The sequence below is a fragment of the Nuphar pumila genome, chromosome 4 (assembly GCF_984573655.1).
Source record: "Nuphar pumila chromosome 4, dmNupPumi1.hap1.1, whole genome shotgun sequence".
NCBI lineage: Eukaryota > Viridiplantae > Streptophyta > Magnoliopsida > Nymphaeales > Nymphaeaceae > Nuphar > Nuphar pumila.
In genome coordinates this window covers 1,452,003-1,479,964 of record NC_143252.1, presented here as the reverse complement: position 1 = coordinate 1,479,964, position 27,962 = coordinate 1,452,003, and the positions used below count along the sequence as shown (strand labels likewise).

General features: G+C 35.4%; 1 protein-coding gene across 2 annotated transcripts; it reads left to right on the top strand.

The window, feature by feature from the left end:
• Nucleotides 1–36: 36 nt before the first annotated feature.
• On the top strand, nucleotides 37–27,962 carry LOC149839018 (F-box protein SKIP16-like). Of its 2 annotated transcripts, none has more exons than XM_090002228.1 (6): nucleotides 37–330; nucleotides 1,888–2,604; nucleotides 25,527–25,745; nucleotides 26,740–26,846; nucleotides 27,446–27,523; nucleotides 27,663–27,962. In XM_090002228.1, coding segments are annotated over exons 1-6 (1,329 nt in total). In that variant the 5' UTR covers nucleotides 37–123; the 3' UTR covers nucleotides 27,664–27,962. The 2 variants fall into 2 exon arrangements, with proteins under 2 accessions (XP_089858354.1, XP_089858355.1); XM_090002229.1 differs by having other exon boundaries at nucleotides 39–330; nucleotides 27,446–27,543.

Sequence of the window (27,962 nt, the reverse complement as noted above, 5' to 3'; positions counted from 1 at the left end):
TAGTCAGGCAATTATTTTCCCAACTTGAATTACTTTCCGTGATAATTGGAGATCCAGAGAGAACATAGATTCATAGTAAAGAGAGAGAGGGAGAGAGAGAGAGAGAGAGAGAGAGAGAGAGAGATGGGGTGCCTGCAGAACTGTGAGGAGTTGGTGCTGCACGCCATCCTATCCAAGGTGGGAGCAAGGCATTCTGCGCAGCTCTCCTGCCTCTGCAAGTCGCTGAGGGACGCCGCATCCGATGACAACATCTGGGCATCCTTCTGCCTCTCTGATTTCGACGTCTCCACCCCTCACGACCCTAACGGCAACACGTGCCCCTCTTTCAAGGCAACGCCCTTCTCTTAAAACCCACATAAACACAACTCCCCAATTAGCAATTTCTCTTTCTTGTTTTTCTTTGTGGGTCATTTGATTTCTCCCATCGATCATGAAGGTCTCTCTTTGTATTGTTTTCTTGGTACTGCTCACAAACACCCATGCTCGTGCATATGCTCCCTCAACCAAAAAAAAAGAAAAAAAGAGATTTTTCTGAGTTGTTGGTTTCTTTATATTAAGGCGCCTTTAACATTTTTGTTGTTAGTTGTGGACAAAAAGGTTGGTTGAAATGTCCATTGTTTGTGTTGTTGGGTCTTTGGGATTAGATCAATTCAATTGGGTACTTGTTACTCTTTGGCTACTGGTGAGTAGTAAAGTGGGTGCAGTGGACGATTAGATTTGTTTTTTTTTTCTATTTTTGTTGGGTGTTCTTTCTTTTTTGGCATGTCAAGATGGGGAATAGCCTTTGATGGTGACATTCACTTTGGACCATTTTTTGTTTGGTCTTGGAGATCAGACTTGTGTTACTCATCTTGTATTGATTTTGGTTTCAACTACCGTCTGGAGAATGTGGGGGTTTGGAGCCAATCCTATTGTCAGGGAGTCTGTTTCGTTGGTTGTCATTGTTGGCCCTTCTATGGGGAATGACACGATCAGATGGCAATTTGGTGGTAAATATGTTCTATATAGAATGATGGTGGTATTTTTTTTCGGGAAAGACAATTATGGTGGGTATTAGCAATTATTGCATCCGGTGTTTATCTTTTCTAAGTCTGTTGGTTACTTTGACAGAATGTTGATATTAGAGAGGGAAAGCTCTCTTAAGCAGATAGTTGTATTGCTTGAAGAACCAAGCCTTGGGAAATGAACACTGTTTCATATGGTTTGTTTTTTCTCTTGGTGGAGGATCAATGGATTGTTTGAATAGACTCGTTCTGACTTTCATCTGGTAATAGATGTTGTTTTGAAGGATCTTGAGTATTTGATTTGTGTAATCCTCTGTATTTTTCTGCTGAAAGGCTGCCTTTTTTATCTGAATTGGTATCTGCATGACTGTTTTTTGTGAATGGTGTTTAACATGTGGAAGTTGGAAGTGATGTTATTGTATGGTTCAGTACAGTTGTCCATGATATCTAACATTATCCATGGTTCTGAATATTTCTTGGGCTTAACCTTTTTCACGGCATTGATTGAATAACAAATTGATGTTAGTTGAATAACAAAATGTGGTGAAATCCAATAGATTTTTCATCTATCAAGTTTAAGGCTGACATGTTTTGCTGTTTTATTGCTAGAATTAACTTCTATTCTTAGTCGAATATGCCAGACTTAATTTCCTCTCCTTAATCTGGTTTGACCCTCGGGATTATGATGTGTTTTGCATCTTTCAAAGCTTTCTGGCTCTGAGCTGGCATTCTCCCTGTATATTTGTCTAAGGATGCTATTCTCAATTGTTGTTCATCGCTTTGCTTTTGCGTCACTTGCTGTCGCCAGAAATGAATTTAATGTTTTGAAATTGAATTTTACTAATGATGTATCTCATGTCTATTCTGGAAATTTGATCTTCAGGCAACATATAAAACATGGCAGGAGTCTTTTGGCATGTACCCACTGCCGTTGGTGAAGAGAGTAAAATTATGTTGGGATACTATTAAGAATTGGACAGCTGTGAATTTTCCAGAACTATCTTCTACATTGCAGAGGGGTGCATCTGAAGCTCTAATAAATGAGATGGAAGAAATTCTGCGACTAAAATTTCCTCTGCCAACTAGAGTTATCTATCGCTTTGTTAATGGTCAAGAAGTAGCAGACTTTGATTCTTTCCGAAGTGTACAATCAGCTTCCTTGGGCCTTATTGGTGGATACTGCTTTTATGGTCATGCAGTTAATGTTCATTTGCTGCCTTTAAGTGAAATATTTAGGAAAACTAAACAATTATCTGCCCTGTTCTGTTCTACCGGAAAGTCAAAATGCATTGTTGTGGCAGCTTCCTCTAATTTGAATAAGTTTTTTTTCTTGGATTGTACCGATGGTCAGCTGTATGTTGGTACCGGAAGACTTGCTAATGGAGAAATGATGCCTTGTGTTCCTAGTGCATTGATAAAGTCAGTCCATAATATAAATGATGCACAACAGCAAGATGCTATGCTTCTGTGGCTAGAGGAATATAGCAGGCGTTTGCAAATTGGGATGTACAGAGTTCGTAAGGAAGAGAACATCCGAAGCATTAGCTTATACCCAGAGTGTCCACCACTTTGTTCAACTGCTACAACTAATGGTGTTCAGGTTAGATTTGTGGCTTGTGTCTGCCTACTTCTCCTCTTTTTGTTTTCTTTGTGATGATAAATGAATGCCACGAAAGGCTTATAGCATCATCATGCTTCAAATTATTTATTATTTTATGAAACTCTTTGGCAGCTTAGTGGATTTTCTAATCTATGTCATAATTTTCTGCTTGCACCCTTGCATGTTTTATCAGGATCTCACATTGATGGTGCCTTTACAGTACTTCATGTTCTCTTAATTTCTTAAAATTATATAATCGTGTCATCGTTGGAGCATGCAGCCATAGTTGGAAAACTCGTGACTTGGAGTCGGATCGCCCAACCCTTGACTCGTGAGTCAGCTGGTCGACTCGGTAACTCGGATGGGTTAGGACTATACGTTTTCTAGTGTTAAGATATGGAAAAAATCAAAATTCATATTGTATAATCACTAAATTTAGTACATGACATCAATGACTAAGCCGTATAAGTATTCAACCATACATAATTGTTAATATTTATGATCTAAAAACATATAATTATTGATAACAAGTATTCTTTTATGGGAATTATGCATTAAAATCACAAAATGCATGAAAAAAATATTGTTTTTGCATGTGGATCGACAGTCCTGAATCGTGACCCAGTTTGGGGTCTGATCCAGGTCGACTCAGGCGATTCTCGAGTCAACTCGCTGGGTTTGCCAACTATGCATGCAGCATATGGATTACCTCAGATGGAACACTTGGAAAAATGGACATTCGGGTGCCACATCTTAGATTAAAGAATCTGTCTAAAAGAGGTATGAGTTAGTTGATCACTTGATCAGTTACCAAAGTATATTTTTGCATCTTTAGAAATGTGAACTAGTTCACTGTCCCCAAAATTCAGCAATCTAAGCTTTTGCATTGCATAAAATGGATCATGATATGATTTCAAAAATTTTAACTAGTAGAAAGGGTTGTTCATTAAAAGTTGGTTACATTCACTTGACAACCAAATATTGCCTAAAGGCCCTAAAGTCTGAACATTTAGCTGCTTGTATCCTCAAATTTTTTATAAAAGTATTAAATTAATTAGTCTTACTGTATCTTTAAAGTGCATTAGTTTTCTTTTTCTTTTCACTATACAACAACAACAACTACGCCTTCATCCCAAAACAATTGGGGTCGGCGATATGAACCAAAAAAGAAAATCATTCTGGGTCTTCCACATGAATCCTTCTCCTCCAATCATTTCTATCCATTGCCATGTCCTCGGTGAGGTTCAAAGCATTCTTTTCACTATGTAAAAATAAAATCATATACAGCTTAAAAGGTAACATAGTCCTCAAACAACATGACGGTAACATAAATATGACTGTTGGGAGCCCCCAACATCTTTATTTGGAGCCCCCCTCAAAGGTCTTTCATTGTATTATAAATAGGGGTGTTTGTCCCCTTTCATTGTTTATACTTTTGCTTAAGCATTTTATTAATAACAATATTTTTTTATATTCTTGGTGTAGCCATTGTGGCTTTTGTATTGTCCCATAGTGGACTTGTTCATGTGCACTTTGTGTTTATGATCTTGTAAGCCCTTAGAGTATCTTGCTTTGTATTTTTGCATATTTCATTACAATTCTCAAAGAAATGTATGATAGTGCACCTGCAGAAGTGTGGAACCGTTTCACAATGCGTCCAAGTAATTTAATTTATTGTTTATTTTAATTTCATTTTTGTATTTGCCATACTCAAACATGTAGCATAAGTGAATGCTAAAGAAATTGGAGCATCTTTGAGCAAATCTATACAAAAAGTAGTGGACTGGAGCATAAAAGACTCAACAACCTTGTCAATGTTCACTGCAACTTATAACTAAAACAGAGGTTTATAAGATTATAAAGTTTATTTGTCATTTGTATATGTTTGATTAAGATTTCTTTTAATATGATACCAAACCTACAACTTTATTTACTATTCATCTTTTTAGGCAAATGGAGAAGTTACGATCATGGAGGTGTAAGGAGCAATTTGATCCCATCGGTCTAGAAAACTTTAATGTGTTGGATACTTAGTTGTCAAGAGCGCTAGTTAGGATCTAGGTAAGAATAGTCGACCTAGATAAGACGAAAAAAATAAAACATCAAGAAAAACAAAAATATTACAATAAATAGTTAAATTTAGTAACAAACATATGATTATAACTATAAATGAAGTATAAGTGTGTAATTCAATGTAACATATCGCGAAATTCATAAAATTGTGTAACATTGAACATGAACTTGTTAAACCATGCTTAGGGTGATTGTTTGAGTCCAACAATGGTTGTCTTCATTGCACACTTTCCCTTTCAGAGGCAGTGAAGGGTCGAGAGTAAGCAACGAGCATAGAGTGATCGTTTGCAATCTACTACAAGAGCTTGATGAAGCGAGCTAGTTTGTGAGCTTTGCATCGATTAACAGGAAAGGTTTAAAAATAACTACTCGACTGGCTATAGGGGTGGACATCGGGTTGGGCCAACCGGGTACCCTACCTAAAAAACGAAAGTCCTGTCCAATTAGTGTTAAGTTCGGGCCCAAGGGTCAGCCTGAGTCGGGCCCTTATGGGTGACTCAGGAAAAAAAACGAAAGAGGGGGGAAATTGTACCCTTGTTCAAATTTCAAAATGATAAAAGGTTGCAATTGTCATGCTTACATGATTGATAAAGTCACGTGCCTCTCCATCTTTCTTTTTTTTGAGATTGGAGATTGCCTTTTTCTATTTCCCTCTCTCTCCATGCTGCAACAGGGTTGCAGGGGGTGAGTCTGGAGCAGATTCCAATCAGCGGGAGGGTCGATAGCAGGTTCCGTCCAACGAGAGGGTTGGCAATGGTGGTGGAAGTGGCGTAACCGGAACAGGCATCTCTCTGTCTCTTTTCAGGTTTGTCTGGTTTTCTGGTGGGTCGCAAACGTCATCAAGAAAACCCAACCTGACAATAATCGGGTCACGCTTTTGGCGGCTCTTCATATGAGTCGGGTCCACTGGGCCTTTACAGGCTCGTTATCAGGCTAACTCGGCCCAACCCGATGTCCACCCTTAGGTGGCTCCATAAGGTTGGCAAGAGCAAGACTGCCCGAAGGTCATATAGATCGGAACCCCCTGCAAGAAGCAAGAACAAAAAACCTACTTACAAACATATATATTGTATAATCTATCTACAAAAACATATATAAAAACTATATGTGTGTGTGTGTGCACGTGAAAAACACATGCATACATGTAAAAATTAGAAATAAAAAAGAAGGAAAAAAGAAAAAAAAAGGGGGAAAAGGGAAGGAAAAGAAAAAGAAGAAGCGACAGAGGAAGGAAAAAAAGAGATTGGAGGGGCGAGAGGATGAAGAAAAAAATAAGAAGAAAAGAAGGAAAAAAAAGAAAAGGGGAAAAAGAAGAAGTGCAAGGGGAAAAAAAGAGAAGAAGGTGGAGAAGCAAAAGGAGGAGGAAGAATAAAATGAGAAGAAAAAAGGGAAAAAAATCCTAAATATTATAAAAGTATAAGCAAGGGTATCAAGTGCAAAAAATTGGGTTCTTTATAACCTTTTCTTAATTGACTTTTTTGTCACGTGAGTTGAGAATGTAATTACAAATTTGTAAGGGCATTTGCATAGAGATTTCATAAGAAATGAAGTGTTACTTACATGGCATATTGTAATTTTTTCAAAAAGTTATTATTTATAACTGCTCTCTCTAGTTCTCTCTTTAAAACATCTCCCCCCCTTCTTAATAGGCATAAAATGAGGAAACTCTCTCTCTTTCTCCAAAACGTCTTTCTCCCCTTTTTTTAATAGCCATAAAATGAAATAATTTTATAATGTTTTAAAATTATCAATATGTATATGATTTTCATTATTTTTACTTTCAATCTTGATAAATGTATATGATGTAAAGCTTTTTCTACCATCTGAGTTATCTTATAGGGCTCGGCCATATGGGCGAGCCGATTATCTAGTAAGAAGGTAAAAAATAAAAGGGAAAGAAGAAGGGAAAAAATAAACAAAAAAGAAGAAGAAAAAACAGGGTTTGGGGTGAGAGGAATAAGAAGGAAAAAAAAGAAAAGAAGAAGAAAAGTAAAAAAAAAATGGCCTAGGGGGAAAACAAGGCCCTACTGCCGAGACCCATAAGCATGCCTAGCCCGCCTAGGCACCACTTTTGACACTTAAGGTTAGATGAATGGGTTCAAAAGGGATCCACTTTATTAAGTGAAGAGAACATTGTGTGGATCAATGCAGAAGGAGCACAAGAGGTAGATATTAAGGAGACGGTGTATTTTGGAGAAGGAGAAGATAATGATGATGATTGAAATCATCTACTTTGTTTTTGTCTGCATATTGAAAAAACTTGGTTATACAAAACTTAAGTACTGACAAACACTTCATTATTTTGTTTTTTGTTTATGTATTATGAAACTATGAGTCTTGTGTCATGTTTTCTTAATTGCATGATATTTCATAATTTGCATTTTTCTTGTGAGATATGCATGCATTCATGGCATATTATCTTTATTATTTGATCTTCAATGTCTTATGCATCTCATAAATGTTTGATGTGATATTATAGTTGTATCTTGTGCAATTCATCATCATTTCGTGTGATAAATTTTTTAGGTTTTTTTTCCTGATTTTTTATTTTTAATTTATTTGTAATTTTTATTAAAAAGATGATTTTTTATGATATAATATGATATTTATCTCATTTTGGGCCCGGATGATATGAGTTAAACCTTCACTAGGACAACAAAGATTATGTCTATGTTAGTGATAGCAGCAACTGTTTAAGAAATATGTAGCATGCGTAGGTGGACAATCATGCAAACAAACACATGCACATAAAATTATAGAATTATAGTTAAAGATGACAATGAAGACTAGGATGAGTGTATAATGGAAATTACAGAAGTGATTAAGACATCCATGTTATATAATTGATCAAGTTTGGTAAACATTAGATGACATTATTCCAGGGATACTTATTTATTTTTGTCTAACTAATTCAATCCAAATTTTTTCTTGGATGATTGTGTTTGTTCATTCTCGAACTGTTGAAATTCTTTTTCATTTTTGTGCAATTCAGCAAAATTTGAAGACAGTATTCTAAAATCTAAAACTTTGCAACACAACTATTGAATCCTAAATGCAGGATCGGAGCAGTAGGATTTCTTGAATCAACTCTAGATGGCATGAGATTTCAATTTGATAAGCTTTTGTAAACATAATTGTTTTCCCCAAATTTGTGGCAGGGTGTTTCAGGGTCTCATATCCCTCCATAACTGGGGGTATTATAATATATAGTTGTACATGAAAACTTCTCCTAGTGTTTTTCCTTTTCACTTCATTCTTTGTTTTTTTTTCAATTTGTGAGAAGGGGGATGTGAGTTTTGGATCTGTTAGTCTGAAGCTTTCACCATTTAACTTACAAACTTACAATGTTGGTTTAGTGTCACAGGTCTGATATTGTTGAAAGGAAACTTATAAACGTGCATTTCACATTGTCAGTACTAACGACACCTCATCTCCGACATGGGGAGACAGGCAGAAAGAGGAACTTCTAATTCATTATTTGACAAAGCATTTAAGAACAGGTCAACTAGGAATCAACATGGGTTACTGTTATGATGGTATGACTTTTGTGATAATTTTTGGATTATGAGAAGAGTTTTCCAGTGGGTATATATGTAATAAAATATGTGGAAATACAAAATAAGAGCCTCTAAGGGCTTACATGATCATAAATACAAAGTGCACATGCACAATACAAGTCTAAGGGACAATACAAGAGCACAAAGGCACTACACAAGCACTAAGTGCATTCAAGACAACAAAACATTTAAAAGAGGAACACAAGAACATAAGGAAATTATATTTTATTGGGCATGAATGCTTAAGAGAAGCATTGAAGAGCAAGAGGGGGCTTCACCCTTATTTATATATAAGAGATAGTCTCAAATAGAGCTGTTGGACTGCTCCAACAGTTATAAATACAGTTGTTGGATTGTTCCAACAACGCTATTAACTAGTCAACCCTATGTTGACTAGTCCAAAAAGAACCCAAAAGCTATATTTGATTTTTGACCAAATAGCCCCTATAAAACAGAAAATGACAAAAAGAATAAAATAAAGTAAAAGTACTAATGTGCCTCTAATGGGCACTGAAAGGAAATGAGTTCTTCTAAAAATATTCACCAAATCACCAAAGTAGACACTTAAAAAAGTTTCACCAAAAATATCAAAATGAACATACAAAAGGCCATAAATGGGCTCACACGCAAAACCCACCAAAAGAGGGTCAATACAAGGGTAAAAAAATAATATTTTATTGATATTGATCTATGCAAGAACCATACAAAATGAAAGGGGTTTTACCCTATATATATACACAATAGAGGTGCTCCAAGAGAGATGTTGGGGATACTTGGTCTTCCCCAACGACTCTTGTTTTGACTAGTCAACAAGTATTGACTAGTCCCAATGCAAACAAAAATAAAAAGACAAAAAACAAAAAGGCTAAACTAACTAATCCTAATCCTAGTTAGTTATATATATACATATAAATGTGTATGTATATTTATATTTTTAGCACTCCCCCTCAAACTTACGATTGGATAACTGAAAGTTTGCCTAAGAGAAAGTGAAATCTAGGAACAACGAAAGGTTTGATGAAGAAATTTGTCAATTGATATTTTGAAGTAACATAGGGAAGATCGATAATGCCATGCAAATGCTCCTCTTGTAATGGTGATAGTCCATCTCAATATGTTTGATTCGTTCGTGGGAGGTCCGGTTGTTGGCAATATAGATCAAACTTTTGTTGTCACAACATATTCATGATGCTCCTTTAATCTGAATGCCCATGTCAGCCAACAATATTCTTCGCCAGACCGCTTCCACAGTGGTTGTAGTCATGGCTCAGTATTCTGCTTCAGTCGAGGAGAGAGAGACCTACTATTTCTTACATCGCCACGAGATCAACGAGTCACCTAAGAAAACACAAAAACTCGTGGTTGAGTGTCGGTTATTGGGATCACCTTCCTAATCAGCATCAATATAAACAATTAAATTTAAAAAAAAAGAAATAGATAAAAAAAGGCATTGATAAATGAAAGTCTTGATATACCTAATAATGCGTAAAACTACTCCCATATAAACAAAGGTTTATGCTGAAACTGGCTGACTGTGTGAACAACATATGTTATGCCAAGTCTTGTAATTGAAAGACAGTGACCAGATAAGTTGTCTGTATGGTGTCGGGTTTTTAGGTGGTTCTTCATCATCAATTCTCATTTTGATATTAACAACTTCATGAGTGTCAATCTTCTTATCATATGAGATTTTAGACCTGACAACAATATCTAAAGCAAATTTAGATTGAGTCAATATATATCCTCTAGAAGAATAAGCAACTTTAATACCAAGAAAATATTTTTAAAAACCCAAATTTGTCATTTTAAAATACATTTTGAGAAGTGTTTTAATGTGTTCAATGTTAGAAAGTGACTTGGAATACCTTGGGTTCAATAATGAACCCATACTTATGCACGCAAAGTGCAAATATACCCAATAAAGGGAAACAACACACGCACATAATGTGCCAATACATAAAACCCATAAAAAGGGAAAAATATGACTTAAAGTCATAAGTTACATATCATTGAAGAATAATGGAGAAGGGGTAAAAACCCCATTACAATGGAGCATAAGCTCCCTCAAGAATGCCAAATACAAAGGGGAAATCCCCTATTTATAAGCATGAAAAGGGACCACCTTGGGGGCTCCCAAAGGGGACGTTGGAGAGCCCCCAACGGTCACATTTGTGACCGTTGGGGGCTCCCAACGTCACTTTTGGGAGGCCCCCAATGTGGTACGAAATCCAAAAATATAAAAAACAAAAAATAAAAATAAAACAAAAATTACAATGCATATTCCAATTGGAATATGCGTAAAATGCTAATTTACAAGAATACCCTTGAGGGTATTTTAGGAAGATAAAATATATATATTTATATATATATAAATAGAGATATGTATACATATATATATATATATGTATACGTATCTTTATATATATATATAAATATATATATGTACATTTAAGGATCAACATATTTTAACACCCCCCCTCAATCTTTGCGGGGAAACGAAAAGATTGAACAAAGGGCAAGACTCCAAGAGGCTCCGGCAAGGATGCAATGGAACTTGAAAAGGCCTTCCTCCTATTGTCTTCAAATTTCCCGAACTATCCAGGGTACTTCTCTTTGTCCTATCTCCAAGATCCTGTGAAATAACAACAAAGAAACAAGTAAAACAAATCTTTATACTTTTATTCAAATGGAACATTTCTAACTAGCACAGGTTAGAAGAGATGCACATTATGCAAAAATGACACCAAAGTTTCAAAAATCATATATCATGTTTAAAACAAAAATGAGCGGAAGCAAATTATGCAGAAATAAATTGCAAGAATGCATAATGCATTCATAAGGTCCAACGTTGGACAAATATAACCCCATAATGGAGAAAAACAAAAATGGTCCACTAAGGGACACCACAATAAGCCTACGAAGAGGCATGATATACATAAACATTATTGAATGAGGGTCAAACAAGGTCATAAAGAGCATATGCATATACTTATCATGAAATGAATTAATACTCAAAGAACTCATTAATGAACATGCTTCAAACATGTAATGAAGTGCCAAATAAGAGAAACAAAGTTTCCAAGCATACTTTAGGCAAAATAAACCCAAGAGTTCACAAGGTTTTAAAATCATTTATGAAAGACATACATAATACTCATTTTGCATATAAGGGTGGCAAAAACCATAAGCACTTAATATATAGATTAAATGCTAAGAAATCAACTTGATATGCATATCAAAAATATGATTTGCTTGAAAAACACAAGTCATGAATGAAATTTTGCAAATTTCAACAATAGTTTATCCATTACACACATCTTCCTCATTAGTCCTCCAAAACCCATAAATCAAGTGTATAAGCTACTAGATCAAGAATATAAAGCCATTAAAGGCCAAAGACATACATAAAGGTGTGTAAAAGAACCTCTTGTCTACATATAATAATACTTGAAATAAGTGCATCTACGACAAGAACAAGAGAATACATGCCAACATGGACTAAAACGTATCTCTTGTCTACGTAAAAAATACACTTAAAACCAAGTATGTTCAGCTACTAGAACAAGAGTAATAAGCCAACCATGGGCTAAAACATAATACATCTCTTGTCTACATATGATAGCACTTGAAATGAGTGAAATAAGCCAACCATGGGCATACATCTTAAGCGACTAGAACAAGGACACAAACGCCAACATAGGCTAAAAATCACACACCATGGTGTGAATCAACGTGCCTTGTCTACATATAAAAACACTCAAGACAAGTGTGTTCAGCTACTAGACCAAGAGAGCAAAAGCCAACAAAGGGCTAAAAACACGCGAAGGTGTAATAAAATTCTTGTCTACATATGATGACACTTAGATAATGGGCATAAAAGGAAAAGACTTTTGAGGCAATAAACTTGTAATGAAAATAAACCTCGAATGAAACAATATTCCTTTTAAAACATGAATACTCATAACAATAACATTTTGGAATAAATGCATGTAAAAGTATCTTCAACAAGATGATAAAATAATATTCTTTAGAACAAATGTGTGAACATACACACACCAAGAACACTTGTGAAAAAACACAAGAGCACATGTGCACAATAAGCACAACATTCGGAATCACAAATGTGCAAATGCACTCATAAAATTCATAAATAAAAGGTTGGGCTATAATCCCAAAACACCTTGATTTTAAATATACCTTAAAGCATTTAAGGTTTCAAACACCATATGTCCATCACATTTACATAGAAGCATCCATAATATCAATGGCCACAAGAGAAAAAATGAGTGACACACTCATAATTAGAGATCAAATAACAACTCATTTTAGAGTCTCAAGGTGCCCATAACTCACCTCAACAACCATCTATAATATGGAAGGTGGACAATCTAAAATGATACAACACGAGGTGCCCATAACTCACCTCGACAAAAATCTCTAATATGACAATAATAAGGCCAAATAAATGATGCATTAAATAACATGTGATGGACAAATATAAATGCCACAAAAGGGCAATAAACACATAAGGAATCATTTTCCAAAAAGTTTTTACAAAGAGGACCGATTAACAAAATGAATCAAAGGTCCAATATAATCCATCAAAAAACAATTTTGCATAAACACGAATTATGCCTAATCTTTAAAAGAAGTCTTGTATCAAAAAGACCACAACATAAAGAATTCATCAAGACAATCAAGCTTTTAATCAAAGAAATCATAAGAACCGTAATGGTTCACAAAGAAGGCTTTAACACAATACTCAAGGAAAAAGTACTTGAAAATTTATAGATTTGGGATTAAATCCCATACAACAAGTTTTAAATATTCTTTGATTGAGATGAGATATGCGGAAACGTACAAAGTGCTATAAGCACTTACAATGATTTAAAAAGGACTCAATATCTAAATTCATTATGTTTTTCACAATAAGAAATATGCATAAAGGCTCCATAATGCAAAAACGTCTACGAAGAGACAATACACATGTAAGCACACAAGGCTTTATAAAAGATGTGCACGAAAGCATTCATACAATACTTGAACAAATACACACCAAGGTGTAAACAAACATGCACTAAGGCATGTATATCATAGAAAAGAGGGAATGCATATAAGCGCAAATATTTTGAGAAGCAAATGTGCACAAAATACAAAAATACACAAAAGTGAGCAAGTATGCACTTTATAAAAAGAGCAATGCTTGAAATTCTCAAGTTTTAATTATGTAATTACATGCTTGACAAGTGCAATTGAGGACAACTAAAACTATATTATGGCCAATGTAGGCATTTCTAAAGATATTATTAAGAGATTTTGAAACCTTATGAAAAATACAAACCAACAAGTTTATAAGGATGAAAAATGAAATCATTTATACCAAAAAAGGATGCAATAGATGAACTATGCATTCTATGTGGGAAATTTCTTTTTTTTTAAAAAAAAAAAACAATCTTTCCTAATGGTTTATCATAAATAATTTTTCAAAAAAAAGAAACATTGAAAAACTTTTTAGGAGTTCTTATAAGTTATCATTAACAAGAACTACTTTAGGATTCAACAAAGATTTTAGATGTGAGAGATTCTCATATAATGATTATATCAAATTTTTCAAAAAAATGCACTAACATCCATAATCAAGAGAGGAACTCAAATCAAATTAGGGTTCATATGAGAATTAAGAAATTTTAAGCAAAGATCATTATTTTAGCAAGAGATCATATATAATTTTAAAAGTTAACTTATAGGTCAATCATGAAATACTTATTTAAGAACTATAAATCTCACATAATTGAAGGTAATTTTTTAAAAACATAAATTACTATTATATGCTATGAGTAGTTCGATAAATAGACACGAATTTTATATTTGGACAACAAACGATTTCACCAAATTTAGAAGGAGATATTTTCAAAATATATGAGCACACGAAATGTGAAAAAAAATAATTCAACTATCATGACCATCAAAACGAACAAACTATATGCAAGAAACATACTTTCAAATGCATAATACTTTTTGAGAAAAGGGATACATACCGAATAACTTCAAAAGCATAATACTTTAGGAAGAGCAATGAATACTTCACCATTTCTTGAGCGACACGCTTTCCGTTGCACCAAGAGACAACCCCATCGTGACCTTGCTCTGATACCATGTTAGAAAGTGACTTGGAATACCTTGGGTTCAATAATGAACCCATACTTATGCACGCAAAGTGCAAATATACCCAATAAAGGAAAACAACACACGCACATAATGTGCCAATACATAAAACCCATAAAAAGGGAAAAATATGACTTAAAGTCATAAGTTACATATCATTGAAGAATAATGGAGAAGGGGTGAAAACCCCATTACAATGGAGCATAAGCTCCCTCAAGAATGCCAAATACAAAGGGGAAATCCCCTATTTATAAGCATGAAAAGGGACCACCTTGGGGGCTCCCAAAGGGGACGTTGGAGAGCCCCCAACGGTCACATTTGTGACCGTTGGGGGCTCCCAACGTCACTTTTGGGAGGCCCTCAATGTGGTACGAAATCCAAAAATATAAAAAACAAAAAATAAAAATAAAACAAAAATTACAATGCATATTCCAATTGGAATATGCGTAAAATGCTAATTTACAAGAATACCCTTGAGGGTATTTTAGGAAGATAAAATATATATATTTATATATATATATAAATAGAGATATGTATACATATATATATATATGTATACGTATCTTTATATATATATATAAATATATATATGTACATTTAAGGATCAACATATTTTAACATTCAACTCTCTGCTTGTCCCCTCCAGTGATAATCATGTCGTCCACGTAGAGAAGAAGAATAATAATACCTACATTAGAAATAGCAATAAACAGAGTTGTGTCAGTTAAGCAAGATTAAACAAGATTGAAATTCAACAAATAAGAAATAGAAAATCTCAAATAAATAATAAAAATATGAGATTAACTTGTAAAAGTAATTAAGAAACTGATTATATAACTGAGAAACTAATTATATAACTTAGAAACAAATTATATAGCTTTGAAAAAACTACACAGCATAACAGGATTAACAACAAAATATAATGTCCTAACATTTATGTATATCTTTTTTCAACACAAATACACAAATTTATATAATTAATTAAATATATAGCATATAAAACTGATTCTGCATCTGAGAAACTGATTACATAATTGAGAAACTAATTATATTACTTAGAAACAAATTATATAGTTGTGAAAAAAACTACACATCATAACAGGATTGCGAGCAAAATATACAACATAACAGGAAAAATATGATTAACAAGATTATATACAGGATTGGCAGGATTAACTACATAGCATAACAAGATTAACATGATTGAAAAAAAACTACACAATATAATAGGATTGGCAACATAACTGAAAATGGAAAAAAGAAAAAAGGAAGAAAAGAAGAAGAAGAAGAAAAACGGGAGGAGGAGAAAACATAATAGGAAAAAAAAGAAAAAGGAAGGGAAAAGAAAAAGGGGAAAAAAGAAAAGAAGAAGAAGATGATGAAGAGGAAGAGATAAAAAGAGGGGGGAAATTGCATGTTAAAATATGATGTATATTTATATATATATATATATACATAGATTACGACACATACACATATATATGATATATATATGTCTATGTGTCTATCTATATATATAAATATATATATATTTATTTTGTAAAACCCGATAAGGGGTATTTCTGTAATTTCACCATGTACACGCATATCATTGATATGCTTTTCTCCTTTTCTTTTTCCTTTATTCTTTTTCCTCTTTTTTGTTTTTTTTTCTTTTTGTTTTTATTCACTTGAGAGGGGTCCACATAGAGTCGTTGGACCCCTCCAACGGTCATAAATATGACCGTTGGAGGGGCTCCAACGACTCTATGGGAGCCCCTCCTTGGGTCCCTTGCTGTGTATAAATAAGGGGCTCAGCCCCATGTATTTGCTAAGCTTCTCTTGAAGCATTCTATGAAGTGAGATATATTTTTTATCTTCTTTTTGTGCTTTACCACTTTTGTGGTTTATTTTGCCCTTTAGTGGCATCTTGTGTATGTGCGTGCTTTCGCTTGGAGACGTTGCTCTTTTCATTTGGCACTTCATTACATGGTATCAGAGCCTTGGCTAAGAAGACTTCATTGGATCCTCCATTGACAAGTAATACCTCTCCACTCTCTTGTCTTATAAATTTTTCTTCTAATGGCCAACAAAGATGCAAAAATTGATCTCTCATTCAAATTGGATGGGACCAATTATCGCATGTGGGCGGCCGCTATGGAGAATAATCTCAAAGGTAAAAGGCTTTGGGGTTATGTATGTGGAACCATTCCGGAACCACAACTAAAGTTAACTAAATTTGAAGGAGGTGAAGAAAAAGCCTTGAATGAAGAAGAAAAAGAAAAGGCTATTCTTGATTACTCTTCTAAAATGGAAGATTGGGAAAGTGAACATGCTAAAATCTTGGCATGGTTCATGAATAACGTCGAATTGAAGATTTGTGCAAATCTTGCAAAATTCAAGAAGGCTAATGAAGCATGGTTTTTCATGAAAGGTATGTACACTCAAAGAGACCTTGCTAGGCACTTTTTTCTTCAAGAAAAGGTAAGAGCTACCAAGCAAGGTGATATGAGCATTAGGGACTATTATAGTGCCCTATCCTCTTTATGGGATGAACTTGTCCTTCTCGAACCGCAATGGGAAGGAAGTGCTATTGCTATGAGACAAGAGCAAATGGAAAAAGAGAGGTTCTTTCAATTTATTCATGGGCTTCGTCCCGAATTTGAACAACTTAGAGGATCTCTACTTCATAGAGCCTCTACTCCTCTAAGCGATATTTTGGCCGATTTATGTCAAGAAGAAACCCGTTTGGCCTTGAAAAGGGATGTTGATGAAGTACATGCCGTGTCTAGACCCGGCAACAATGTAAGATCATATAAACCACCACATTTTTGGAAGAATAATGGTGGAGGAAGGAAAATCATTTGTCATAATTGTAATGAACCGGGCCATATTCGTCCCGATTGCCCTAAATTCAAGAAGAAGGTAGCTTCCGTGGGAGAAACTCCTCCAATCATCAATGAAGATTCAAAGAATGATGGTGACATAAAGGATTCCATCGCTCATCTAACCGAAACTATTCAACAATTTATGAAGATGAACGCCTCTACATCATCATCCTCTCCTTCCACTTCTGGTGCCGCCATTTCTTCATTCCCAGGTATGTCTTCTTGGATTCTTGATTCGGGTGCCTCTTTCCATATGACTCCAAATGCATCACTTTTGTCAAAACCAAGTCTCAATAAATTTAAATCATATGTATCCACCGCCGATGGAACTTCTTTAAATGTTGAGGGTATTGGAAACCTTGAGAAAATTTATGACCAAAACAAAGAATTTTTTGTTCCCAAAATCCGAATCATCCCAAAACTTAATCTAAATCTTTTCTCCGTCTCTCAAATTACCGATTTTGAATGTAATGTCTCTTTTTCACCAACCCATTGCTATGTGCAGGATCTCCGGTCCGGGAAGCGGATTGGGCAAGGCCATAGAAGAGGGGACCTTTACTATATGGATTTTTTGTCTTTGCCATCCAAATCATTTTGTAATCATGTTCAATCCAAAGATATTGAGACTTGGCATAGGAGACTTGGGCACCCTAGTATTTCTAAATTGTACCTTTTTCCATTTTTGGAAAAATTTTGTAATACAAATACTTTTACATGCAATGATTGTATTCTTGGGAAAATTCACTCTCTTCCATATTCTCATAGCAATTTTGTGTCAAAAAGGCCTTTTGAACTTGTGCATTCCGATGTATGGGGACCGGCACCCGTTATGTCCAAAGGAGGCTTCTCTTACTATGTTTCTTTTATTGATGATTTTACTAGATACACATGGGTTTATATTATCAAGAATAAATCTGATGTCTTCACTAATTTTAAAGAGTTTCACGCTCTTGTTCAAAACCAATTCCAACACAATATAGCCATTTTTAGATCCGACTCAGGAGGAGAATACATGTCTAAAGACTTCCAAAATTATTTTAAAACAAATGGAATTTTGCACCAACGATCTTGTCCTAAAACTCCGCAACAAAATGGTCTTGCGGAAAGGAAACATAGGCATTTAATTGAAACCACAAGAACTCTTCTTGTGTCTAAATGTGTTCCTAAAAACTTTTGGGCCGAAGCTCTTCTTACCGCAACATATCTTGTGAATCGTATGCCCTCTTCCTCTTTGAAAAATGTTTCGCCCTTTGAAAAATTATTTAAAATTAGTCCCGATTTTAATAGACTAAGAATCTTTGGATGCAAATGTTTTGTACTTAGTGTTAAAATGTACCCATCAATTGTTGTAATTAGACATATTTTATATATATAAAAGATTATACATATACATATATGGTATATATGTATATGTATCCTCCTATTTATATATATAAAATATATATTTTCCTTTTGTTTAGCCGTAGGGGTATTTTAGTCTTTTCCTCTGTTTTACGCACATTCACTTTATGAATGTGATTGTAATCTATTTTATTTTTATTTTTCTTTTATTTTTTATTTCCTTTTTCTCAAGTACCAAAAGGTACCTTGGGGGGCCCACTCAAATAGACGTTGGGCCCCTTCCAACGGTCACATTTGTGACCGTTGGAGGGGCTCCAACGTCTATGAGTGGAGCCCCTCCAAGGCTCCTTTTTGTTGTTATAAATAGGGGCTCTCCCCTTTGTATTTCTTACTTCTTGAGGGAGCTTATGCTCCATTGTAATGGGGTTTTTACCCCTTGTCCATTGTTTCTTCAATGATATGCAACTTATGACTTTATGTCATATTTTTCCCTTTTTATGGGTTTTATGGGTTAGCACATTATGTGCTTGTGTTGTTTCCCTTTAATGGGTATATTTGCACTTCACGTGCATATGTATGGGTTCATTATCGAACCCAATGTATTCCAACTCACTTTCTAACACTTAGTCTAGGACAAGATAAGTTGTCACCTAAAGCTATTGAATGTGTGTTCATTGGCTATGGTGAGAATCAAAAAGGCTATAGATGTTATGATATTCGAAACAATAAATTATATGTGTCGAGAAATGTAAACTTTATTGAAGAACAAAATGGTTTCGATATCCACACATCTAAGGAAGACATCGATTATTCTTTTCTATTTGACTTAGCTCCTAGAATTGAGTCTCCTGAGGCTATTTCTTGTGATACTAGTTGTGATGGGATTTCACATTATAATGATATACAACAACATGATAATACCTCCCAAAATGAAAACCTTAATGATATAAATGTCTATACCCGGCGAATAGGAAATGAACATCAACCTGCTATTGACAGATACTCTCAAGACTTTTCTTTAGAAGAATCTACTGACAACCATCTACCTAGGAGATCTGCTCGTACCAGTAGGCCACCACAAAAGTTTGTGTCCTATGAATCTTTTTCTCCGAATTATAGGACTTGTCTTATGTTAATACATTCGTATCACGAACCTTCCTCTTTTAAGGAAGCTAAAGATCACCCACATTGGATTGAAGCCATGAAAATCGAATTAGAGGCTCTTAACAAGGCCCAAACCTGGAGCATTATTCCTCAACCTTTAGGGAAGAAGGCAATTGGGTGTAGATGGGTATATAAAGTCAAAACTAAATGTGATGGGTCTCTTGAAAGATACAAAGCTCGTTTGGTAGCAAAAGGTTATGCCCAAGAATATGGGATTGATTATGAAGAAACCTTTGCTCCCGTGGCCAGAATGACTAGTGTACGAACCTTAATTGCCTTAGCATCCATCAAACAATGGCCTATATACCAACTTGATGTTAAAAATGCTTTCTTAAATGGAACTTTATGTGAAGAAGTTCTTATGGATCCTCCGCCGGGTCTTGAAATTGGGAAAGGCAATATTCTAAAATTAAACAAAGCTCTTTATGGGTTAAAACAAGCGCCAAAAGCTTGGTATGATCTTTTTAGCAAAGTAGTTCTTGATAATGGTTTCTCCTCATGTTACACTGATACTGCTTTGTTTGTTAAATCCTCTAATGAATACATAACCATTTTGTTATTATATGTTGATGATATGATTATCACAGGTAATGATAAGAAAGGTATTGATCTTATTAAAAATATTCTTAAGAAAAATTTTGATATGTCTGATCTGGGTTTTTTGAGGTATTTCTTAGGAATTGAAGTTGCATACTCCCCCAAGGGGTATGTCCTATCTCAGATGAAGCTTGCCTCTGATATTATTGCTAGGTCTGGGCTAACAGATGACAAAAGGGTGGAGACTCCAGAAGTGATCAATGCCAAGATGAGAGCCAATGATGGCACTCCTTTAGCAGATCCCACGCCTTATCGTCAATTGATTGGATCCTTAACATATTTATCTATTACCAGGCCTGACATTTCCCATGCTGTTCATAGTGCAAGCCAATTTCAGACTGCTCCTACCACCACTCACATGGCAGCAGTAATGAGGATTATCAGATATCTAAAAGATTCCATAACTAAGGGAGTATTCTTATCCTCTTCTTCACCTCTTACTTTACTTGCGTATACTGACTCTGATTGGAGGGGTAACCCCGATGATCGTATTTCGACCACAGGTTATTGTGTGTTTCTTGGAGAGTCACTTATCTCATGGAGGTGTAAAAAGCAGCGTAAAGTTTCTCTCTCATCTACTGAAGCCGAATATCGGGCGATGGCCACTACCACAACTGAGATTATATGGTTAAGAAGCTTACTTAAAGATATGGGTGTCTCATTCTCAACTCCATCAAAGCTATGTTGTGACAACAAGAGCTCCATTTATATCGCTAGCAATCACACTTTTCACGAACGAACGAAGCATATTGAGATGGACTGTCATTATGTTCGAGACGAGTTTTTACGAGGCACCATTCAACTTCCATATGTTCCTACCGAATATCAGTTGGCGGACTTCTTCACCAAAGCTTTGCCTTCGCCTCGCTTCTACTTCCTCCTTAGCAAACTCTCGGTGATCTCACCATGTGTTTGAGGGGGGGGTGTTAAAATATGATGTATATTTATATTTATATATATATATATACATAGATTACGACACATACACATATATATGATATATATATGTCTATGTGTCTATCTATATATATAAATATATATATATTTATTTTGTAAAACCCGATAAGGGGTATTTCTGTAATTTCACCATGTACACGCATATCATTGATATGCTTTTCTCCTTTTCTTTTTCCTTTATTCTTTTTCCTCTTTTTTGTTTTTTTTCTTTTTGTTTTTATTCACTTGAGAGGGGTCCACATAGAGTCGTTGGACCCCTCCAACGGTCATAAATATGACCGTTGGAGGGGCTCCAACGACTCTATGGGAGCCCCTCCTTGGGTCCCTTGCTGTGTATAAATAAGGGGCTCAGCCCCATGTATTTGCTAAGCTTCTCTTGAAGCATTCTATGAAGTGAGATATATTTTTTATCTTCTTTTTGTGCTTTACCACTTTTGTGGTTTATTTTGCCCTTTAGTGGCATCTTGTGTATGTGCGTGCTTTCGCTTGGAGACGTTGCTCTTTTCATTTGGCACTTCATTACATTGCATACCTCTCTTCTTCTTCTCTCTCTCTCTCTCTCTCTCTCTCTCTCTCTCTCGAGAGAGAGAGAGAGAGAGAGAGAGAGAGAGAGAGAGAGATGAGAGACGAGAGAGCAGAGAACAATGAGAGACACAAGAGAGCAAGGAGAGACGAGAGAGCAAGGAGCAGGGAGAGACGGGAGAGTAGAGAGCAAAGAGAAACAAAAAAAAAGGGAGGTCCCTCACCCTAATTTAGGTTGGGGGCCTCCCTATTTGCCCGCAAAAATTGGTCTAAGGCTTTGCACTTTTTACATGCGCCTCAAGGCACAAGGGAGACACAAGGGGCCTCCTCTTGAGGCACGTTTTTAACAACACTGGCTAAAATTAATAACAAACATGAATGAAAAATAAAATCAATCAACAATAAGCAATAGACAAAAAAACACGTTGAACATTACAAAACCTGCTCAAATATTAAAAACAATTGAATAAGCACAACAAACAACTGTGAATATCAACAAATGCCAAATAATTTAAAAATAATCTAAATTCTTAAAATAATATGCTAAAACTAATAGCAAACATGTATCCAATATAAAATTAATCAACAAATGCCCACTATTATCAAGCATTGTAAACTTGTTATATTACAAAATCTGCCCAAAAATTAAGAACAATTGAATAAACAAGCAAACAATTGCCAATATCAACAGAATCTATGCAATTTAAACATAATTTGAATTCTTAAAATAAAATTAATCATCAAATGCTCGAGTATATGATATCACTATCATCAAGCATAGTAAGAGAGAAAAAGAAGAGGCAGAGGAAGGGGCAGATAAGAAGAAGAAGAAGCGGATGTAGGGAGAGAAAAAGAGAGACAAAGACAAAGAAAGAAGAAGAAGAAGAAGAGGCGGAGGAAGGGGGAGAGAGAAAGAGAGACAAAGAGAAGAAGAAGAAGAAGAAGAGGCGGAGGAAGGGGGAGAGAAAGAGAGACAGAGATAGAAAGAGAAGAAGAAGAGGCAGAGGAAGGGGGGAGAGAGAGAGACAGATATAGAGAGAGAAGAAGAAGAAGAGGTAGAGAGAAAAGAAGAGGTAGATGAAAGGGAAGAGCGACAAAGAGAGAGAGAAGAAGAAGAAGAAGCGACGGAGGATGGGGGAGAGAAAGAGAGGCAAAGACAGGGAAATAAGAAGAAGAGGTGGAGGATAGGGGAGAGAGAAAGAGAGAGAAGAAGAAGAAGAGGCGGAGGAAGGGGGGGAAGAAGAAGTGGCCGAGAGAGTGCATACCTAGAGGCTGGAGCGATCACGCGAGTGCAAAGGGCGCGACTGCAGTCGGGCAAGCCTGAGAGAGAAATACTCGCATGCCCCCCTTTTATTGTAAGATCTTAAAAAAATAAAATAAATAAAAGACATCAGTGCCCTCACACCTAGGCGAGGGCATTTTAGCCGCCGACTAGGTGCCTAATCAAGCTAGTCGGTACCCCAAATGGAGTAACCTAGGAATTACACTTATTCCTAGTTTTTGTAATGACTAGCCCGACTAGGCGCCTTTGACTACATAGATGTAACCTCACCCTTACCAAAACAAGTGCGTGTAGACTCTCTCTCTCTCTCTCTCTATATGTTGCTACCCAAGGAGGAAGGCTTCATGCTAGTTGGCGCAAAAACTCTCTTCCTCTCGTTGTTACCATAGGCAACCCTCCTCAACCCCATTTGACAGTCACTTTCCCTCTTTCACAATGTTAATGCATATTAATTTGCGGTGCCACATACAAGAGGGGAATTGTTGTCTCCCTCTCATTTTTTGTTTGTATTGGGACTAGTCAACAATTGTTGGCTAGTCAAAACAAGTGTGTTGGGCATCCCCAATAGTTCTTTTATTCTTTATTTAATATCTTTTCTTTCTATCTCTTGATATATATATATATATACATATATATAGATAGATAGATAGAGAAGGGCATAATAATATACCTTATTTAAATCCAAATTTTTGGGCGTGATCAAATGTGCCTTGCATGTCAATCTTGCACAAAAAAGACGCTTTAGTGACGGTCAGTGACTGCCGCTATAGCCTTCAAGGTCTTTAGTGGCAGTCATGACCGCTACTAAGGGCCCATTTTTGCGCAAATTTGTGTGTGCTCATCCAACCTTTGGGTGTCAACTGTTACGCCCATATATATAGTAATGTGTTCCTTAGGCCCTCTTTTTTGTTAGGTCTCGTTAGGCCCCTTCAAAAATCATAATTTTAAGTATTTTTTTGCACGTCTAACACAATAGATGTGTTCTATAGGTTTTGTTTAGTGGGAACCATCTTTTGGATCGCCAGAATCTGATGTGTATACAGGTTTTTCTGGTGATCCAAAATCAATGGCTATGAAGGTACCAGTTTTTCCCGGCTCATAAAAACATGTATTTTCATTGAAAAAACATGATCCAAGAGTCTATTCTTACTAAATAGATCGTGCTAAACACATCTAACGGTTCAGATCTATCATAAAACACTTAAAACCTATAGTGCAGAATGGGGCAGAACGAGAAATGGGGCCTAATATGTTCAGTCCTCATATGTGTGTGTGTGTGTGTGTCCAAGTGTTTAGTTTTTCAAGATCTATTGTCTCCGACACTTTATACTTGTATTTGATATCAGCACTCGTGCTTGTGCGAAGTTATAATTGATTTTTGTCATGCTACCATGATTCACTTCTGGAAAGCCTTCCAATTTCTGAATAGTTGGGATGAGCTGCTTTGGGCATCACAACCATTTGGGTGATGATAATAATTCACTTCCCAGAGAATGTGACCTTAGAGGAGGAACATGCTAATTAATTCTGAGAAAAAGATCATGCTTTAACGATGAAAATAAATGGTACAACTGTGGAGTTGTCTTGTTAGGATGAATGATGAGTCATTATTGAAATGTTATGCAAGCAAGCAGTAGAGCTATCATTGAGTATTCCCTTGCTTTTTCTTTTTTTCCTTTATCTTTTTTGCCAGATTTGGCATCACTCTTGTGACCTTGTCTGGAATTGAGTTTTATGTTCTGCACTTCTGCTGGAGAAAGTGCTGGTCCTATTAACTAAATGGTTTCTGATTTATGAAGGGTGAGATAAAGATTATACTCCCAATGTGGTTTTTAGTTCAAGGAATCAGGTTTTACGTTGCCATCCCTAAAATGTGAAGTTTGTCTACACATCTTAATTGTTCATGCTTGTTGATTAGGATATGCATATGTGTTCCTCCTATATTTTAAGCATGACCATGATAACTGCTGATATCAGTTCATATAATCAGAAAGGATATTATCAATGTTGTCAAGGGTGAATCAAATCAGCCTGAATCAGTTGGATCAGGCCCAAATTGATTCACTTCAGGATCGAATTAGGCCATACTAAAAAATCTGCTAATTCAACCCTGATTCGGCTGAATGAGACTGAATCATCCTAATTCAAGCTGAATCAGGGATTGTATCGGCCCTTTTATTTGTTGTAGTTTTTGTATTTTAATTTTTTATGATTTTTCAAATTAAAAAAAAAATAAATCAACTGATTCAGCCCAATTCAATTCAAGCCTGATTCTCTGAATCTTTTTGAAAGTCAATTCAAGTTTGAAACCGATTATGATATCATTGGTTATTATTGGCATCTGTGCATAGATGAGCAAATACAATTTCAGTAATTTGTGATTTCATGTTGTCTCAGGTGCGTGCATCTGCCGTTTTTGTCCCAGAAGATAGTGATCCTCAAAGTATAAAGAATAAATACTTATTCTCTTACTCTATTCGTATGCGGCTCCTTTCTCAAGGGAATATATTAGATGGCACATACTTGACTTCTTGTCAGCTTTATTGGCGGCATTGGATTATCCGTGCAAACGGTACTGTTGTGTCTGATGTTAGTGACAAGGCTGTGATTGGAAAGGTGGGATGCTCGATCGCAAATTGACCTTAAGCCTTGATCTATATGCTAACGAGAACTATTGGTCTTGGCATGTTATGTAGAGTTGACCAATCGGCTGTGATTAAACAGGCTCCTGGACTCCCTGAATGGCCATAATATCTACAAAAATAATTTCCACCTTGAGTTTTTGTGATTTCCTTGTTTTTTGAAAAAAAATAGATTTTGCTTCTTTCAAGTTTCAAAGTTTTTTTTCAGTTCTTACTGATGAAAGGGATCTAAATTTTTTCAAAAAACACGAAAAAACTACAAAAATCATTTTAGCTATTTAAAAATATAGCTATTTAATTTTTTTTCAGTTGCTGCTGTTTAAAATATAGCAAATGATAAAGTACAAAAATGCTACCCAACATATTAGCTATTTACAGTGAACTGCCCAATTTTTCAATTATTGCATTTAGGCACACTTTTGCTTCCATTTTTTTCTTTTGGAAACATATAGTCCTAAATCACACTTTTGGGCATTGTTTACTCAAGCAAAATAACTAAAATGCTATTTCACAGGGATGCCATTTTGGTGGTGTGCCCTTGGTGACACGAGCGAACACTTACACCAACACATATGAAAATATTTTAATATTATTTTATTGTTTTTAATGTTTTAAGGTTTTATTTAATTAAAAATGCATTTTTTAACATCAAAATATCAAAAATTAGTTTGTATTGATTAAAAATAAATAAAAATCATGCCCTCGTGTCCTGTTTTTTAAAAAAAAAAATGGATTTGCATGTTGAACCCGTGACATGTGTCCTTGTGTCCACGTGTCTTTGTGACATGCTAAAATATTTTCAATATTTATTTAAGATACCACTTGTCAATCAGGATGACCAGTAAAATAATGTTTTCTGCATATGGCTACTATGAAAATTGATTTTGATGTGACTGTTGAAGCACTCGTATGGCCAAGAGTCCCAATGTTCTGTAACATGACGTTAGTTTCTCTTATTTATGTATCAGTATCCACTCCTATATGTAGATGGTGAAGAATTTGTATATGAAAGCTGCACCATGCAGCCTTCCTCTTCTGGTTCGGTTGAAGGTGCCTTCACATTTGTACCTGGCAGGTATGTAGCCTGAACCAATCATGAGATTCATGACCTTTCAAACTCAACATCATTGGGCCATGTATTTATTTGAAAAAAAGAAAAAAGTTTCAAGATGCTCCTGCTAATTAGAAGCTTTTGTAGTTAATTTTTTCCCTGGTTTTTATGGAGAATAATATTTTTTAAGGGAGGCCGTTAAGGATATGTTCAAACGTATATTAATGTTAGAAGTGTGAGGCTACTTTGTGTTTGGAGGTGTACGATTGATGGTCCATGAATGCCATGAATGGAAGTAAAAAGGTAAAGATTGGGTTACTTAGGACTCTACATGAGTTGGAAGTTCATAACATGTTTCACATGCATCCATGTGAATGAACTCATATTTTTGTAGCAGAAAATCTGAACTTGCCTTTGTCAGGGAAAGAAATCCCCTTTTCCCTCTGCTAGTTGGTTTTTTATAGTCATCATCCACAAAACTGTTTCTCTCTCTCTCTCTGTGTGTGTGTGTGTGTGTGTGTGTATATATATATATATATATATATATATATAGAGAGAGAGAGAGAGAGAGAGAGAGGATTCTGTAGTGTGGATCATTAGCTGACTGGATGAATGTTTTGTAGTTTGAAAAATCCAAAAGGTAGACCCTTTGATGTTGAAGTTGCTCAGTTCTCTGTCAACCTTCCAGGCTACATATTCTAGTAAGTGGCAAAATTTCAGGGTAAGCTCTTTTTGTTCTGTTTTTCAGTATTATTACACATTTTCTTTTCTTTTGCATGACTATAATCTGCCTTCAACTACAAGTGTATGCATGTTCACATGTTCTTTTAATTGTTTTAGGTTTGTGCTCCCTTTTCCTAGCATTGAAGTCAAAAAATTGTTTGGGGCTTGTCAAAGAGGTCAGCTATATGATGCTTATCCTCATGCAAAGGAAGCTATGCTGTTAGTGTTTGACAATTAAATTATTACTATTTGCAGAAAGGCATGATCCAAAGCATGTTGTAATTACTGATGTATATTGAGACATGATTATATGATGACAAAAGATGTGGTCAGCTGCTGAATGGCGTTCTAAATTTTTTACCTACTCTGAGAACTTTGGAATTCCAGTTCATGCTTTGGCATCATAAAACTGAAACA

What these genes read in the sequence shown, in the direction of transcription:
- LOC149839018 (XM_090002228.1), top strand. Translation starts at nt 124, where the DNA reads ATGGGGTGCCTGCAGAACTGTGAGGAGTTGGTGCTGCACGCCATCCTA. An exon ending in ACACGTGCCCCTCTTTCAAG is followed by an intron (nt 331 to 1,887) that starts GCAACGCCCTTC and finishes TTTGATCTTCAG; the next exon opens with GCAACATATAAAACATGGCA. An exon ending in TTCACATTTGTACCTGGCAG is followed by an intron (nt 26,847 to 27,445) that starts GTATGTAGCCTG and finishes AATGTTTTGTAG; the next exon opens with TTTGAAAAATCCAAAAGGTA.